Source organism: Panthera pardus, unplaced genomic scaffold (genome assembly GCF_024362965.1).
Source record: "Panthera pardus isolate Hobbes unplaced genomic scaffold, ASM2436296v1 HiC_scaffold_13, whole genome shotgun sequence".
In the NCBI taxonomy this organism is placed as follows: domain Eukaryota; kingdom Metazoa; phylum Chordata; class Mammalia; order Carnivora; family Felidae; genus Panthera; species Panthera pardus.
The window spans coordinates 43,616,964-43,636,297 of NW_026526688.1; the positions used below are offsets into that span (position 1 = coordinate 43,616,964).

The 19,334-nt window shown below is 35.5% G+C and overlaps 1 protein-coding gene across 9 annotated transcripts in view; it reads right to left on the reverse strand.

The window, feature by feature from the left end:
• Positions 1-1,269: 1,269 nt before the first annotated feature.
• Positions 1,270-19,334, reverse strand: part of ADAM32 (ADAM metallopeptidase domain 32) — a 171,483-nt gene continuing 153,418 nt past the window's right edge. For 3 of the 9 annotated variants that reach the window (XM_053901057.1, XM_053901055.1, XM_053901056.1), the window contains 5 exons: positions 17,775-17,807; positions 9,308-9,346; positions 4,610-4,648; positions 2,258-2,296; positions 1,411-1,645 (listed from right to left, as the gene is read on the reverse strand). In XM_053901057.1, coding sequence (XP_053757032.1) covers positions 1,630-1,645; positions 2,258-2,296; positions 4,610-4,648; positions 9,308-9,346; positions 17,775-17,807 — 166 coding nt within the window. In that variant the 3' untranslated portion in view covers positions 1,411-1,629. The other 6 variants (XM_019440725.2, XM_053901053.1, XR_002077699.2 and 3 more) reach the window with 6 other exon arrangements.

Genomic DNA, 19,334 nt, shown 5'->3' on the forward strand with positions numbered 1-19,334 from the left:
TTAAGGTCAAATAGGAAAACATCCACAATAAAAAAAAATAGAAAAGAAAAGAAAGGAAAAGAAAGGAAAGGAAAGGAAAGGAAAGGAAAAGAAAAGAAAAGAAAAGAAAAGAAAAGAAAAGAAAAGAAAAGAAAAGAAAAGAAAAATATTTTAACCTGAAGAATAATAAAAATACAACATATCACATTTCATGAAATGAAGCTAAAGAAGTATATAGAGCAAATTTACACCTTTAAAATATTTAGAAATGTTTAAAATAAATGAACTAAATTTCCACTTCCAGAAGCTAGGAAAAGAGCAAATTTTAAAAAGGCAGAAATCAATGAAACAGAAAACAGAGATGCAATAAAGAAAAAAAAAAGACGAGGTGGTCTGAAAAGATTAATAGATTTTAGTTAATGTGAAAACACTTATCAACCCTGATCAGAAAGATCCCATAAAAGGTTAATAACACTAAGAAAGGTTTTTAAGAACAACTTTATGTCAAATGATTGACCATTAAATGAAATAGACTCCTTTAAGATTACAATATATGAAAAACCTACTGCAAGAATAAATTAAAAACCTGAATAGTCCTCTGTTAAAGAAATTGAATCCATAATTAAAGTACAACTCACAAAGAAAATTCCAGTTTCATTGGTGAATTCTGACAAATATTTCATTGGAAAAGTAAACAATTTCATACAAAATTTCAAAAAATGAAAATGAGAGAAACTTTACCTAACTCAATTTTTCAGCCTTGCCACTAAACTCTGATAGGGATTAACCTTTGCCCCTGAGACCCAAGCCCAGGCTCTCTGGGTTCTTCTGTCTTCTAGGATTCACCCTATGGGTCACTTAGCCAAGGGACAAGGGACAAGCAGTGGTTAGAGCAAGAGTCCTAGACAGTAGCATAGTCCTTAAGGCAAACACAGCTTCCCTCAGAAGCCATGGATTCGGGTTTTGGGGAAGGTGAGGTGGGAAAATATCAGGATTAACTGAGATCTGTATACAGCCAGCCAAGTCCAGCGAGAAGGACTAGGAGGAAGAACATGGACTACCACCCAGAGCTCTTCCTGAGTAAAAGCAGTTGATGCAGATTGCCAGCATCTGAGGCTCCAAGCAAGTAAGCAGGAGTGGGTGGTAGGAGAACTGGGAAAAAGAGCTCAGGGAGCCTGGTTGGGATGGAGATGCCTGAGTAGAGATGAGTATCTTCAGTTAAGGGCCCTGAAATGACAGAACTGCAGCCTCAGGGGTGGAAGCAGAAAGAAAAACAGATGCACATGCAAATAGTTCCACACTCAGTTTATTGTTTCCTTCAACTGTGACCAAGGGAGCAAAGGTGAAATTTTCATTTCTCAGTGAGATACTCTCTGATATCCATTGTCTTCTGAAGGAATTATTAGTTACTGTGGAAGAGAAAAAAGACACACAGGCTTAAGGTATTGAGAGCAATAAATTCCCTTCCACCGCAGAATATACAAACTGGGGGTACTGCCAAGCAAAAAAATTCACATGTCAAAAAAAAGGATTCTAGGGTCTCCTGGGTGGCTCAGCCGGGTAAGCATCAGACTTTTGGTGTCAGCTCAAGTCTTGATCTCAGGGTCATGAGTTCAAGTTCCACATTGCGCTCCACGTTGGGAATGGAACCTACTTAAAAAAAATTCTAGACAAAATTTTTGTTAATTTTGCTTGTGAAATTATTTGGCCATGAGTAACATTTACGCTACAATTTTATGAGATTTCTGGAGAAGCATCATTTTTAATCAGAAGTATTTGCAAATGAGAAAATCTTACATTTTTCTACATACAATAAAATGTTCATGAATATGAATCAAACTGCATTATTTTTTAGAAATTGAAATATATATTAATTGTACCTTTTCCATATCTTGGGGCCAATCTGTTTGGTTTTTCATGTTGTAAATAGTTTTGTTTTTGGCAGTTGGAAACTCATAGGACTTAAATATTGTGCCTTCAATGCCTAACGGATAAGGTGGCCCTGATTATAAATTTACTTTATAGACTAATTTACATAACAGATATCTTACTGGATTCAACCCTTTAATTCCATTCTACCCACAAGAGATAGTTCCCAACAGACTTAAGAGAACAATATTGAATGAAGAAAAAAGACCAATAATAAGATTAGTAAAGATTAATACATTGTTTCTGATTTAGTACTTTATTAATTAAACTACCCAATAAATACTATAGATTATGAATTTCATTTTAATTTCAAACATTTATTTTAAGAGACAGCTTCTAATATACTTACCTACTGTTATGTGTTTGGATGCTTTCCTGTGATTTGGATCTAAATAAACAATGAAATAATACTTTTAGTTTGATACAATACAATACAATAAAGTTATTTTATATTTTTAATGGAAGTTTCTTCCTCTTTGCCTGCAAAAGAATGGTAAAAAAGAAATATCTCCCAAATGTCTACATTTATACTACTTATTACCAAAAGTCAAAATCAAATTTTTGGATCCATAGATTTTTTTCTGATCCTCTAACCAACAGAATTAGAGAAAAAAATAATAAATTGAAGACAAATTAAATGAGGTTTATTGACAGAGAAAATAATATAGATGATAAGATTAGGGAGATAATTCAGTGATAAGTGATATAATTTTACCCTTCTCATCCTTTCCCTACTTCTGTTATTTTATATCTTCAGACCTTAAAGAAGATGTTTCCAACTATTCTCACTATGAAACACTCCTTTTTAATATACAGTTGACCCTTGAACAACAAAGGGGTTAAGGGTGTCAACCCCCACAGAGTTGATTACCACACATAACACTTTTGACTCCTCTAAAATTTAATTACTTAATAATCTACTGTTGACTGGAAGCCTTTCTGATAACATAAAGGGTTGATTAACACATTTTATACTTCATATATATATGTATACATATATATATATATATGTATACATATATATATAAAATAAACTGTATCTTACAATAAAGTAAGCTGGGGAAAAGAAAGGCTATTAAGAAAATCATAAAGAAGATACATTTATGGTACTATATTTATATATTTATCAAAAAGCCCATGTGTAAGTGGATCTGCACGGTTCAAATCCATGTTGTTCGAAGGTCAACTGTAGTTAGTTCTCCCCCAAACCAATAAAGGGATCTAGACTTGTGTCTACTGACATGCACAACCCATTAGATTTCCAGCATTTAAAAAAATTCTTGTTTTGGTAGTGTTAACCATGCCTTTGACTATCCCTCAGTCCAGTTGAATACCACTTCTAGAAGAAGATGATTATGTGAATCCCATATTCTATAATGGGAGAGGGGACAAATGGAGTAGTAATAATATTAATTATGTGTGTATGTGAAGTTCAAGAGTAATCACTCATTCATTAACAACTTATTCTTTAAGCATGTACTGTGCTAGGTGTACAGAGCATTACCCTCAAGTGATTTCAGAGTATATATAGGGAAAGTGATGCTTCTAGGTAAGCAAAAGTTTGGAAGAATTGTGTTGAGCATTCTCTTGACAGGAAATGGAGACAATAAAGAAAATTAACTCTTTTTTCATACCTAGTTGGGAGAATGTAACTAACATCTATAAAAGAATAATTATATTAGGAGATATCCAAAAATAACAGAGAGAATAAAGGATGTAGAAATTCCATAACCTTCCCTAATGGATGAAGTGACTTCATCAGAAAGGATAGAAACTATAAATGTTGTGGTGCAGCCTGAAATTTTAACCTGTGGCTATAAAGGGATATTCTGGAATACTAGTAGATTGAAAGTAACTAAAAGACACTTTAAGGAAAAATGTCAGACAGTACAAGAAAACTAAAATTCTAATAAGGGAGAAAGAAATATGAGAAGACCAATAAATATTTGATGACTTTAGAAGGATCACAAGGCCACAACTGTGGAGCATGGGAAACTAAAAATTTAAGAAGAATTCAGAGAACCTTTGTTAACACAATTGTGGGCTGTTGCGGGGCTGTGAGAAGCAAAGAATTTTAGTGTGTTTATGATACCATCTCTGTGATAAACCCCTCCTAAGTGGAGTTTACCCCATTGTTTATATTGAGTTTGTGGATATAAATGTAATCTGAACAAAAAAGTAGTATTTTCCTTTGTGTACCTCATCATAAAGAATGTAAAAAATGCTCTGCTTATGAGTTACTTCCACATAATAATTATAGATATCTTGTCTCATTAGATTTAACTAGTTTTTTTCCTGTGTATCAAAAGAGTAGGGAATCAATAAAAATTTAGTCAACTGAGAAAAAAGACTGAGTTAATAAATATTTATTCCTAGAACGAAAAATACCGATAAATTGTTTTTTAGGACAGTACTTTATCATCTGTGGCTGCTAAAAAATAGTAAGCAATTATTTGTTCACTATTTTCTTTTTTAAAAGTTATTTATTTACTTTGAAAGAGAGAAAGAGAAAGAGGGAGCAGGGGGAGGGGTTCAGAGAGAGGAGAGAGAGAATCCCAAGCACGCCCTGCACGGGTTCAATCACATGATTTGAGCCGAAATCAAAAGTGGATGCCTAACCAACTGAGTCACCCAGGTGCCCCTGTTCATTCTTATTTTCAAGATACACTTATTTATGAGAAAAACTTTCTAAGTTACTTACCTGCTGGTATATGTTTGAGCACTACTTTCTGAACTGGATCTAAATAAAAATAAAAAATAAAAATAATGTCTAGCAGTTAAGAAACTTGCCTAAATTGAGAATGATGATCAAGCCATTTTATACCAAAACTAACTCTCTTAACACTTGGTACATGCAAATAAGTAATATTCTTATTTACACAACACCAAGTACAACATATAATGCAAAATATAAAACTTCCAGTGGGGAAAAGCATCAAGATGGTAGAGATGCATTTTTTTTTTCTTCACCACTTCTAAGCACAATACGTAAGTTTGACTATGAAGGCCTAAATTTGGCTTTCAGGCTTCAAGTTAGTTTTTTTATTCATTGATATGTAAATTTCCACATTTTGCAAATGAAACCTCACATTTATTTACTTCTGGGCAATTTAGCAGAATGAAATGACAGGAAAGAGCTCCCCTTTCTATTCCACAAGAAAAGTTTTCCCTTTCTATTCCACAGAAAAGCTGAAGAAGATGGCACAAAAATTTAATATCCAATGGAGATTGACAGCCAAAAAGGCTTTTCCTTCTGTCAGTAAAAAATGAAGAAACTAAGAGTTCAGAAGGAAAACAGGAGCAAAAGCTGAATGACTACAAGGGAATATGAATGATTTACATCCTAAGAGACATAGTTTTACTAACCGTAGCTTGGAAGGAGTAGAAGACACTGTTTCTAACAGATGTTAGAAAGATAGAACAAACCCTGAGACTAGTAGTCCTAAATAGAGCAAATAAAAATTATGGCCATTGGGAATGCAACAAGTAAGCTGGCTTATCCATGTAGATGGAAAAGGGCCACATAGAGAAGTAAAACTTCAGGCCTGTACTATGTAGAGGGGCAGGATCTCAATTCCTTAATCCTACTACCTACAAATTTGAGCCAGGAAATATAGAAAATATTGAAACATTCATGCTCCAGGACAGGCAAATCTGAAACATTCCCCTCTTCCTAATGTATGCGTAAACTCAGCATGCAGAATTCCCATGAGACCAATCATGGCTCCTAAGGATGACATCATTTACAAGTCTAAATTACAAACTACTGCTGTGTGTTAAATGGCCACAGCCATAGCACAGCAGAACAAAAAATTCACACATTAAGATCAATGGACAATATAAAAAACTTAAATAGAAATATTTAAGATCTCCACAGAGAGTAAGATGGGAATAAGTCATGAAAAAGATAACCATTAGGAGAATGAGTGATCTGGAAGCTCATATGAAGGGATCAATGCCAGATAGAGAGGTGAAAAAGTACGGTACATGAACAGTCCAGTTAAGAAACATGGACGCTAAAATGAGAAGACTCTCCCCAATATAATCATTTTAGATATTAGTCATTTTAAAGAAAAGAAAAAGAATGGGGAAGGTTCAATAATTGAAGAAATAATAACTGAATTTTTTTATAGAATTAATGACCTGAGTATTGATATCTAAAGACTATATTGAATCCAGATCAGTATCAATAAGAACAAATTATATCAGAACATATCATAATAAAATAACAAAACTGAGGACAAATAAGAAACCTTAGAAGCCATTTAGAGCAAACACACATTAATTGGAAAGGAATAAAGAAATTAATTACACTAACAACGGAGGTCTCATCAATGACAGTAAATGTCACATTACAACAGAATGCTTTAAAAGAGTTGTGTAAAGTGACTCTCAACTATAAGTCTATAATCATCCAGGTTCTCTTTCAAAGCTGGGTGTGGAAAAAAATATATGTTCAGGCATTTAACACAAAATGCTTATAACCATAGACACTAATTGAAACTAAAAGGGTTGTACTTCAGGAAAAGGGAAATTGAAATCAACATGAGAAAATGGGTTCAAGAATGAATAGCGAACAAAGTAATTAGTAAATATGTTGTTAGATCCTAGTAAATATAATCACAACAACAATAATGACTAATGGAAGGGAAGTCATGTAGGTAAAGAACCTAGAAGTTAAAACTCAAATGACAATATATGAAAGATTCATAATGTAGTTTGCTATTAAATGATCTAAGATCCTTCTACTGTTTAGGAAAAGACTGGAAATATTAATTTAATTCAGATATTTAAAAATTAATGATGCTTAAAGTGGCATTAATATAATGATACTGGGATTCACGCCTCTCTGTATTCCTTGACTTCAACAGCCTTTCCCACTAACTTTCCACCAGATAAGGATTATTCCAAAAATAAATGACCTGAAAATTATAGTGTAGATTTTATGTTAGTAAAGCAAAGCAATAGTATCAAGTGACATTATTAAAACTTACATGAATAATTATCCCAAAAATGTTTCCCTAGTACACACCAAGCCAGAAGGTTAGTGTAGTGGATTAACATCCTAAATTATACTACTCCAACTGAAATGTAAATTTTCCTATAATTAATGTTATCATCCCTCACCCAATGTAGGTGAATAATGACCCTAGAAGAGATGAATTATATCAACAAGTTTTAGGATGAGAGATAATATGAGAGAAGAAATGAGAACAGTTATAACATCACAGCAGTTGTAACATCCATAGATACATGGATGTGTATATGTGTGTGTACGTATCTATGTACTTTTGTATTTGTAAGGTTTTTTGTTTAGCTGCCCATGTGGGGAGGGGCAGGGGGAGATTAAAAGTAATCATTTATTCATTCATTCAACAAATATTTATTGAGCACTTAGCATTAACCAAGAATTCTAAAACAGGCTGGCTATACAATGCTGAGAAAGATAATCATGGCTTTTATTTTCTGAGATAACAGTATAATAAGACATATGTCCAAGTTGAGGAAAAGTACCTGAGACTTGCTGTGTTTGAGTACCATATGAAAACTCACTGACACAGAGAGGACATATTACTATTATCATTATTAAATGAAAATCAATTTTTTTTTTAGTTTGGTGATGGTAAATCATGATTTCAAAGTGTCACTGTAAAGAGATTGTCATAATAAAAGAGAAATAAAGAAAGGCAGGCATTCTTATTGAAGAGGAAGCTCTCATCTGGAATAAGACAAATTATATAACCATGTTGTACAGCCTACAAGGTTTACTCTATAGATCTGGAAGTGTTTTTGGAATAGCAGTGGACTTTGGAAGAACACATAAGGAATAACACCAACACTTCCTCACAAGTAAATAAAGACTGTAAGTCAGGGAGAGGGGTGTGAAAACTCCTAAACATTTTATATCTGCAGAAAGACCCCAAACCCAAAAATGACAGATGTGGGAAACTAGACTTACTGCTTTATTATACAGAAATATCCACCCTTCAGGAAATGGATGGAAATCTAATTAAAACTCTTTTGTGATACTGAAAGGTTATGGAAGATGTAGAATTACTGTGTTTTTTTTTTTCTAATGTTTATTTATTTTGAGAGAGAAAAAGATAGACTACAAACAGGGGAGGGTCAGAGAGAAACAGGGAGAGAGAGAATCCCAAGCAGTCTCTGAACTGTTCGTGTAGAGCCCGATGTGGGGATAGATCCCACAAACCGTGGGATCATGACCTGAGTCAATATCAACAGACACCTAACTGACTGAGCCACCCAGACACCCCCATAGAATTATTGTTTCTTGGGTCACCTGGGTGACTCAATCAGTTAAGCCTTCAACTCTCAGTTTCGGCTCAGATCATGATCTCACAGTTTTGTGAGTTTGATCCCTACCATTAGGCTCTGTGCTGTTGGTAGGGAGTCTGCTTGGGATTCTCTCTCTCCCCCTCTATCTCTGCTCCTCCCCTTCTCATGCTGTTTCTATCTCTTTCAAAATAAGTAAATAAACTTACAAAATTTTATTATGATGTTTCTCTTCAGCAAAGTTTTCTTTTTTTTTTTCAACGTTTTTTTTTTTTTATTTTTTTTTTTATTTTTGGGACAGAGAGAGACAGAGCATGAACGGGGGAGGGGCAGAGAGAGAGGGAGACACAGACTCGGAAACAGGCTCCAGGCTCCGAGCCATCAGCCCAGAGCCTGACGCGGGGCTCGAACTCACAGACCGCGAGATCGTGACCTGGCTGAAGTCGGACGCTTAACCGACTGCGCCACCCAGGCGCCCCTTCAGCAAAGTTTTCTTAAGTGACTAGGGTAAGAATTCATTCAGTTGTTCATGAGCATGCACATTTAATTTCTAGTTGTAAAAATCTATAAATACAGAGGTAAACTTCCCCATTTATAAGTTAGCTCCATAAACATTTAAGCAATCATTTTTTCCTTTGTTTCCAAAAACTAAACCCCAACATACATTAACAAAATCAAAGTAAGAAGACATTGATTTTTCTAGACAAATAGTCATTAGTTATTAGATTGGCAAATACTAATAAGTTATTTTTTCGTATAGCACCTTACCAATTGTTACTGCTCAATTGATACTTAGTAATTTATTGCTGGTTATCAATTTGTTAATCTTATTTTTAACACATACTTATTTTGAATTTTTTTAAATGTTTTGTTTATTTTTAAGACAGAGAGAGACAGAGCATGAATGGGGATGGGGCAGAGAGAGAGGGAGACACAGAATCTGAAGCAGGCTCCAGGCTCCAAGCTGTCAGCACAGAGCCCGACGTGGGGCTCAAACTCACGAACCATGAGATCATGACCTGAGCCGAAGTCAAACGCTCAACTGACTGAGCCACCCAGGTGCCCCCACATACTTACTTTAAAAGACACCTCCTAATTTACTTACCTGACTGTATCTGTTTGGCTGCTGCTTTCTGATCTGGATCTAAATGAGAATGAAAATAATGCTTTCCAAGTTAATATTAAAAAAATATGCATCCATAACAAATGAATGTCAGACTATTTTGTAACCTGCATTAACTCTTTTATATCACTAATTGCCACTAATGAATAATTTTAAGAGATTACTAAATTGAAGTATGCAATTAATATTCATATTTATACACATACCATATCCATAAAGAATATAAATATCAAATCTCCAATAGGGAAAGGAGTAAGAGAACAGATTAGTTTTCTCCTTTTTACTTGCCAGGATATGCTCAATTTTAAATGCCTGATTCTGGCCTTCAAGTTCCAATCTAATGTTTTACCCACTGATAAACAAATTATTACAGGTCATGATTTAATTTTAATTTTTTTAATTTCAATTTTTCTACCTCATTAATTCCTTTTCTCCCTTCAAAATGACAAAATGAAGGAATTCACTGGAAAAGAAAGAGCACGAAGAAACAACAGCTAGGGATTTAACCAACACAGATACAAGCAAGATGGCTGAACCAGAATTTAGAATCACAATAATAAGAATACTAGCTGGAGTCAAAAATAGATTAGAATCCCTTTCTGCAGAGATAAAATAAGTAAAAAATAACCAAAATGAAATTAAAAATGCTGTAACTGAGCTGCAATCACGGATGGCTGCAGCAGCGGCAAGGATGGACAAGGCAGAACAGAGAATCAGCAATATAGAAGACAAACTTATAAAGAATAATGAAGCAGAAAAAAAGAGGGAGATTAAGGGAAAAGAGCACAATTTAAGAATTAGAGAAATCGGGGCACCTGGGTGGCTCAGCCGGTTAAGCGGCCGAATTAGGCTCAGGTCATGATCTCACGGTCCCTGAGTCCGAGCCCCACATCAGGCTCTGTGCTGACAGCTCAGAACCTGGAGCCTGTTTCAGATTCTGTGTCTCCCTCTCTCTGACCCTCCCCCGTTCATGCTCTGTCTCTCTCTGTCCCAAAAATAAATAAACGTTAAAAAAAATTAAAAAAAAAAAAGAATTAGAGAAATCAAGGACTCATTAAAAAGGAACAACATCAGAATCATAGGGGTCCCAGAAGAAGAAGAGAGAGAAAGGGTTATGTGAGCAAATCATAGTGGAAAACTTTCCTAACATGGGGAAAGACAGATATCAAAATCCAGGAAGCACAGAGAACCCCCCATTACATTCAACAAAAACCAACCATCAACAAGGCATATCATAGTCAAATTCACAAAATACTCAGACAAGGAGAGAATCATGAAAGCAGCAAGGGAAAAAAAGTCCCTAACCTACAAGGGAAGACATATGAGGTTTGCAGCAGACCTATACACAGAAACTTGGCAGGCCAGAAAGGAGTGGCAGGATATATTCAACGTGCTGAATCAGAAAAACATGCAGCCAAGAATTCTTTATCCAGCAAGGCTGTCATTCAAAACAGAAAGAGAGATAAAAAAGTTTCCCACACAAACAAAACTTAAAGGAGTTTGTGACCACTAAACCAGCCCTGCAAGAAATTTTAATGGGGACTCTCTGAAGGGAGAAAAGATGGGGGAAAAACAAATAAATAAAGACCAAAAGCAACAAAGACTAGAAAGGACCAGAGAATGCCACCAGAAACTCTACAAGCAACATAATGGCAATAAATTCATATCTTTCATACTCACTTTAAACGTCAATGGACTCAATGCTCCAATCAAAAGACACAGGGTAACAGAATGGGTAAGAAAACAAGATCCATCTATATGCTGTTTACAAGAGACCCACTTTAGACCTAAAGACACTTTCAGATTGAAAATAAGGGGATGGAGAACCATCTATCATGCTAATGGTCAACAAAAGAAAGCCGGAGTAGCCATACTTATATCAGACAATCTAGACTTTAAAATAAAGACTGTATCAAGACATGAAGAAGGGCATTATATCATAATCAAGGGGTCTATCCACCAAGAAGACCTAACAATTGTAAACATTTATGCACCTAATGTGAAAGCACCCAAATATATAAATCAGTTAATCACAAACTCATCGATAGTAATACCATAATAGTAGGAGACTTCAACACCCCACTCACAGGAATAGACAGATCATCTAATCAAAAACTCAACAAGGAAACAGTGGCTTTGAATGACACATTGGACCAGATGGACTTAACAGATATATTCAGAACATTTTATCCTAAAGCAGCAGAATATACATTCTTCTCCAGTGCATATGGAATGTTCTCCAGAATAGACCATATACTGGGACACAAATCAGCCCTAAGTAAGTACAAAAAGATCATACCGTGCATATTTTCAGACCACAACGCTATGAAACTCGAAATCAACCACAAAAAATTTGGGAAAGGTAACAAATATTTGGAGACTGAAGAACATCTTACTAAAGAATGAATGGGCTAACCAAGCAGTCAAAGAGGAAATTAAAAAGTATATTCCTAAACACCACAACCCAAAACCTCTGGGATGCAGCAAAGGCGGTTATAAGAGGACAGTATATAGCAATCCAGGCCTTCCTAAAGAAGGAAGAAAGGTCTCAGATACACAACCTAACCTTACACCTCAAAGAGCTGGGAAAAGAGCAACAAACGAAATCCAAAACCAGCAGAACACAGGAAATAATAAAGATAAGAGCAGAAATTAATACTATCGAAACCAAAAAAAGCAGAACAGATCAATGACACCAGAAGCTGGTTCTTTGAAAGAATTAACAAAATTGATAAACACCTAGCCAGTTTGATCAAAAAGAAAAAGGAAAGGACCCAAATAAATAAAATCAAGAATGAAAGAGGAGAGATCACAACCAACACAGCAGAAATAAAAACAATAATAAGACAATATTATGAGCAATATATGCCAATAAAATCAGTAATCTGGAAGGAAAGGACAAATTTCTAGAAACATATACACTACCAAAACTGAAACAGGAAGAAATAGAAAATTTGAACAGACCCATAACCCATAAACAGACCCATAAAGTAAAGAAATCGAATTAGTAATCAAAAATCTGCCAAACAACAAGAGTCCAGGGCCAGATGGCTTTCCAGGGGAATTCTACCAAACATTTAAGGAAGAGTTAACACCTATTCTCTTGAAACTGTTCCAAAAAATAGAAATGGAAGGAAAACTTCCAAACTCTTTCTATGAAACCACCATTACCTTGATTCCAAAACCAGACAGAGACCACACTAAAAAGGAGAACTATAGACCCATTTCCCTGATGAACATGGATGCAAAAATCTTCAACAAGATATTAGCCAACCGGATCCAACAACACATTAAAAAAATTATTCACCACGACCAAGCAGGATTTATACCTGGGATGCAGGGCTGGTTCAATACCCATAAAACAATCAACGTGATTCATCACATCAATAAAAGAAAGGACAAGAACCATTTGATCCTCTCAATAGATGCAGAGAAAGCATTTGACAAAATACAGCATGTTTTCTTGATAAAAACCCTCAAGAAAGTAGGGATAGAAAGAGCATACCTCGAGATCATAAAACCCATATGTGAAGGATCCACCGCTAATATCATCCTCAATGGGGAAAAACTGACAGCTTTCCCCCTAAGGTCAGGAACAAGACAGGGATGACACCTCTCACCACTGTTATTCAACATACTATTGGAAGTCTTAGCCTCTGCAATCAGACAACACAAAGAAATAAAAGGCATCCAAATCGGCCAGGAGGAGGTCAAACTTTCACTCTTCACAGATGACATGATACTCTATATGGAAAACCCAAAAGATTTCACCAAAAAACTGCTAGAACTGATTCATGAATTCAGCAAAGTTGCAGGATATAAAGTCAATGTACAGAAATCGGTTGCATTTCTATACACCAAAAATGAAGCAACAGAAAGAGAAATCAAGGAACTGATCCATTTACAGTTGCACCAAAAACCATAAAATACCTAGGAATAAATCTAACCAAAGAGGTGAAAAATCTATACACTGAAAACTATAGAAAGCTTATGAAAGAAATTGAAGAAGACACAAAAAAATGGAAAAAGATTCCATGCTCCTGGATAGCAAGAACAAATATTGTTAAAATGTCGATACTACCCAAAGCAATCTACATATTCAATGCAATCCCTATCAAAGTAACACCAGCATTCTTTACAGAGCTAGAACAAATAATCCTAAAATTTGTATGGAACCAGAAAAGACCCCAAATAGCCAAAGCGATCTTGAAAAAGAAAACCAAAACAGGAGGCATCACAATCCCAGACTTCACACTATACTACAAAGCTGTAATCATCAAGACAGTATGGTATTGGGACAAGAACAGACACTTAGAGCAATAGAATAGAATAGAGAACCCAGAAATGGACCCACAAACGTATGGCCAACTAATCTTTGACAAAGCAGGAAAGAATATCCAATGGAATAAAGACAGTCTCTTCAGCAAGTGATGCTGGGAAAACTGGACAGTGACATGCAGAAGAATGAACCTGGACAACTTTCTTAAACTGTACACAAAAATAAACTCAAAATGGATGAAGGACCTAAATGTAAGACAGGAAGTCATCAAAATCCTCGAGGAGAAAGCAGGGAAAAACCTCTTTGATCTTGGCCGCAGCAACTTCTTACTCAACATGTCTCTCTCTGGAGGCAAGGGAAACAAAAGCAAAATTGAACTTTTGGGACCTCATCAAAATAAAAAGCTTCTGCACAGCAAAAGAAACAATCAGCAAAACTAAAAGGCAACTGACAGAATGGGAGAAGATATTGCAAATGACATATCAGATAAAGGGTTAGTATCCAAAATGTATAAAGAACTTATCAAACTCAACATCCAAAAAACAAAGAATACAGTGAAGAAATGGGCAAAAGACATGAATAGACACTTCTCCAAAGAAGACATCCAGATGGCCAACCAGCACATGAAAAAATGCTCAACATCACTCATCATCAGGGAAATACAAATCAAAACCACAATGAGATACCACCTGATACCTGTCAGAATGGCTAACATTAACAACTCAGGCGACAACAGATGTTGGCGAGGATGCGGAGAAAGGATCTCTTTTGCATTTTTGGTGGGAATGCAAGCTGGTGCAGCCACTCTGGAAAACAGTATGGAGGTTCCTCAAAAAACTAAAAATAGAACTACCCTACAACCCAGCAATTGCACTACTAGGCATTTATCCAAGGGATAAAGGTGTACTGTTTTGAAGGGGCACATGCACCCCCATGTTTATAGCAGTGCTATCAACAATAGCCAAAGTATGGAAAGAGCCCAAATGTCCATTGATGGATGAATGGATAAAGAAGAAGTGGTATATATATACAATGGAGTATTACTCGGCAATCAAAAAGAATGAAATTTTGCCATTTGTAACTACATGGATGGAACTGGAGGGTATTAAGGTAAGTGAAATTAGTCAGTCAGAGAAAGACAAAACTCATATGACTTCACTCATATGAGGACTTTAAGAGACAAAACAGATGAACATAAGGGACGGGAAATAAAAATAATATAAAAACAGGGAGGGGGACAAAAACAGAAGAAACTCATAAATACGGAGAACAAACTGAGGGTTACTAGAGGGGTTGTGGTGGGGGGATGGGCTAAATGGGTAAGGGGCATTAAGGAATCTACTCCTGAAATCATTGTTGCACTATATGCTAACTAACTTGGATGTAAATTTTAAAATATAAAAAAGAAAATTTAAAAAAAAAGAAAAAAATCTCTACAGAATATATTATAATGAAATAACAAGTCTTGGGACAAGAAGAAAATGTAGAGGCTTTTGTTAGGCAGAATTCTAGAGGTGGCTCACTAAGTTCCCCATACCTTGGTTATTCAAATATTCTTCAAAGTACTGAAAAGATTTCCCAGCTCCAAATCCGTTGACCTTAAAAAACAAAGTTTATTTTTGGTGGGCCTGACTCAATCAGATGAGCCCTTCAAAAGTAGAGTATTCTGGGGGCACCTGGGTGGCTCAGTTGGTTAGGCATCTGACTCTTAGTTTTGGCTCAGGTCATGATCTCACAGTGTGTGGGTTCAAGCCCCACATCAGACTCTGCAGTGACAGTGCAGAGACTGCTTGGGATTCTCTCTCTTCCTCTCTCTGCCCATCCCCTGCTCTCTCTTTCTCTCTCTCTCTCAAAATAAATAAACTTAAAAAAAAAGTATTCTGCTGGTGGCAGAAAAGGAAGTAAGAGAGAGTCAAAGCCTAAGGAACAGTTCAACGCCCTTTTTCTTTGAAAATGAAGGGAGGTACATGAGAAATAATGCAGGCAGACTCTAGGAATAGGGAGGGACCCTTAGCAGACAGCAAGCAAGTAAATAGGTACCTCAAACCTACAGTTGCAAGAAATTAGATTCTGCTCACAACCTGAATGAGTTAGGAACATAGCCTGGCCTTCAGGCCTTACAGTCAGTCTTGTGAAAACCCAGCCAAATCCACCTGGATTTCTAACTTACAGAACTTTGACATAACAAATAAATATTGTCTTAAGTCACTAGGGTGTGGTAATATGTTATGCAGCAATAGAAATACAACAGATAAACTACAGATAAACTCCTATTAGCCATTAAGGAATAAATGTATAAACACACTAAGAGAAGATTTATCATCATCTTCTAGCAGTAAATGCCAGACTACAATGACATATCTTCAAATAGTCAAGACAAAATAACTCTCAAATTAAAAGTTCACACTTCATAGACTCTTATTCAAGAATGAAAATAAAGATAATTTCAGGTGGGTAAGATAAATAACTTACTACACAGAGACTCACTGATGGAAATTCTAAGAGACGTACTTCACCAAAAGGGAGATTGAACATAAAAAGATGGAGTGAAATTCAAAAAAGAATAGTGAGCAAATAAAGTGGTAAACATGTAGTGAAATCCTAGTATGTTTTGACTAAATACAATAATGACAATGATGACTTGTTTGCAGGAGGTTAAAATTCAGGAGTAACTAAATATCAAATAATAATAATAAGAGTGAATAAAAGATTATAGGGTTAAATGGGCTAAGATGTTCTTTTTTTTTTTTTTTTTTTTTTTTAATTTTTTTTTTTCAACGTTTTTTTATTTATTTGTGGGACAGAGAGAGACAGAGCATGAACGGGGGAGGGACAGAGAGAGAGGGAGACACAGAATCGGAAACAGGCTCCAGGCTCTGAGCCATCAGCCCAGAGCCTGACGCGGGGCTCGAACTCACGGACCGTGAGATCGTGACCTGGCTGAAGTCGGACGCTTAACCGACTGCGCCACCCAGGCGCCCCTAAATGGGCTAAGATGTTCTTAGAAAACTGTAAATGCTCATTATAGCTGAAGTTAACATTTAATATCAAAAATTAAATAATAATACAATTCAATCATTAAATAATATCACTAAAAGAATAAAATTAGAACATGTAATGACTAAATTAATAGGAGGAAATAAAAAACAATGAAAGTACAATTGATACAATAGAGTACAAGAAAGTAGAAAAATAAAATACTGGAAAAGTATGAAATATAGAACAAAAAATAATAAAGTGGCAGAATTTAGTCTAAATACATCAGCAAACATGCAAGTATATACACATATTAAATTCAACTATTGAGAGGGGCGCCTGGGTGGCGCAGTCGGTTGAGCGTCCGACTTCAGCCAGGTCACGATCTCGCGGTCCGTGAGTTCGAGCCCCGCGTCAGGCTCTGGGCTGATGGCTCGGAGCCTGGAGCCTGTTTCCGATTCTGTGTCTCCCTCTCTCTCTGCCCCTCCCCCGTTCATGCTCTGTCTCTCTCTGTCCCAAAAATAAATAAAAAACGTTGAAAAAAAAAAATTCAACTATTGAGAAACTCTTGAGATTATATATGTTTAAGCTCCATTGGCAGGTTGTTTTTAAGAAACCACCTTAAATAAAAGATTGAAAGCAAAAGGACTGAAAAATTGTATCATATAAATCTAACAAATAGAATGTTCACACAGCAATTATAAAACAGTGAGGGCTGAATTTATGGGTAAGAAACACTAATGGGGACAAAATACTAACAGCACAGTTAGGTCAATATAATTAGTTCTTCCCAATCCATAATTATTATAGATTTTATCTGAGCTCAGTCATGTACAATCTATGAAATGTCAGGTATCTGCTTGTTTATTTACCCAAGCAATACATGAATACAACACAAGTTGGGCTATTTCTAGGCACTATACAGTCTTTTTCTTTACTAATTATGTACATCTTATTTCTTACTAGAGTTGGCTATTTTAGTCCTTGTTTTCTCAGAGTAGGCTTCCAATAACATTTATTAAATGAATAATAGACTAATTTACTAGAAATTAAATTGCTATATATATTAGTAGCCTGGTTTTCAGTGCATTACTTTACTAATTGCAGCTGTTCAAACAGTATCTAAAAATTATGAATTATTAATTCGTTCTTAATTTACAACATATATTTTAAGACGCCTTTTAATTTACTTACCTGCTAGCATATGTGTGAGTGCTGCCTTCTAACCTGGATATTTAAAAAAATGGAAAATTGTGTCTCATGTTAGTCCTAAGAAAGTCTTGCCAACTACATGAATAAAAGTCAGACCATCTTATAAACAGTATTACCTCTCTTACAAGACTAGTTACCAATAAAGAAAATAATGTTCAAGGTCACTGAACAAAGACAGAAAAAAATAATACTCTTATTTACCCATATACCTCATCTACAAAGAGTGCAAATTTCAAATCCCACAGTGAGGAGACTATCAAATAGGCACAAATTGTTTTTTCCTTATTGCTTCTGAATACAGAATACAGATTTGACCCTGAATGCCTGATTCTGACCTTCATGCCCCAACCTTTAACTTTTATTCATTGATTTAAAAAAAAATGCTACATTTGTGAATTTAAAAAAAAAAAACAACAACAACCATACTGACTTCTAGACAGTCTGGCAGAGTGAGGTGGCAGGGCAATTTCTTTCCCCTTTCCTTCCATTCCTCATAACAGAGGAACTGCTGAAAAAAATAACGCAAACATTTAACACATGACTGAGATTAACAACAAGAAAAGACTTCTCCCAGTGCTAATAAAAATGAAGAAACTGAGAGTTCAAACGGTAAACAGGAGCTAATACTCAATAATTTCAGGGGTATCTAAACCAGTAATAACACTTTTGGGGCTAGAGATTTAATAGCTCTTTCTTAGAAGGAGTTCAAGGCCTTTGCCTCATGGTGGGAAAACCATGAGTTCCTTAATTAAACCTGAGAGCCATGAAGAGCCATATCACCCATGAAACAGGAATAATAAAAATTCTGACTAGTGGCCTTTGGAATGCTGGAGGGAAATGAAGATACGAAGATGGGGAAAAATGTATCATTGAAAGAAGTAGGAATCCAAGCCTTTGAAAAGTATAATTTTAGGACCCCAGTTCACACTCCCACAAATTCTTGAACAATTACATGGCAATTATTTTAAATATTTTTGCTTGATAAAAGAAGCAAAAGTGAAACAATCCACATGTATTTTTCTTCAACACAAACATGCAGAATTCTCACAGGAAAACAAAAGACATTGAAGATCAAAGAGTCTGATTACAAACCACTGAGAGCTAATGTGAACATCCACAGCAAAACAATGAATTCACACACCAAAAAACACAAACGATTAAAAAACTTTAATGTAATAATATTCAAAATCTCCATAGAGATCTTTACAAGAATAGAATCCATAAATCCAGAACAGGACAGTGATGGCAGAAGAAATGGTAAAGTGAAATAAAAAAATCTAACACAATGTGAGGTGTTGAGACAAATACAAAAGTACGGTTACAGACTGTAAAGGCATACTTCCAATTCTGACCAAAATGTAGTTACAGACTTGATTTATCCTCCTGCCTAAAATAACTAAAAATATGGACAAAATATATGAAACCATGATTTTCAGACATTAAATATTAGGCAGCACAGGACAGTGATCTCTGATAGAGGGGAATAAAAAAGGTGAGACCTACTGATTGACCCTTCTTACTGCCTGGTGAGAGTTTTCAGCC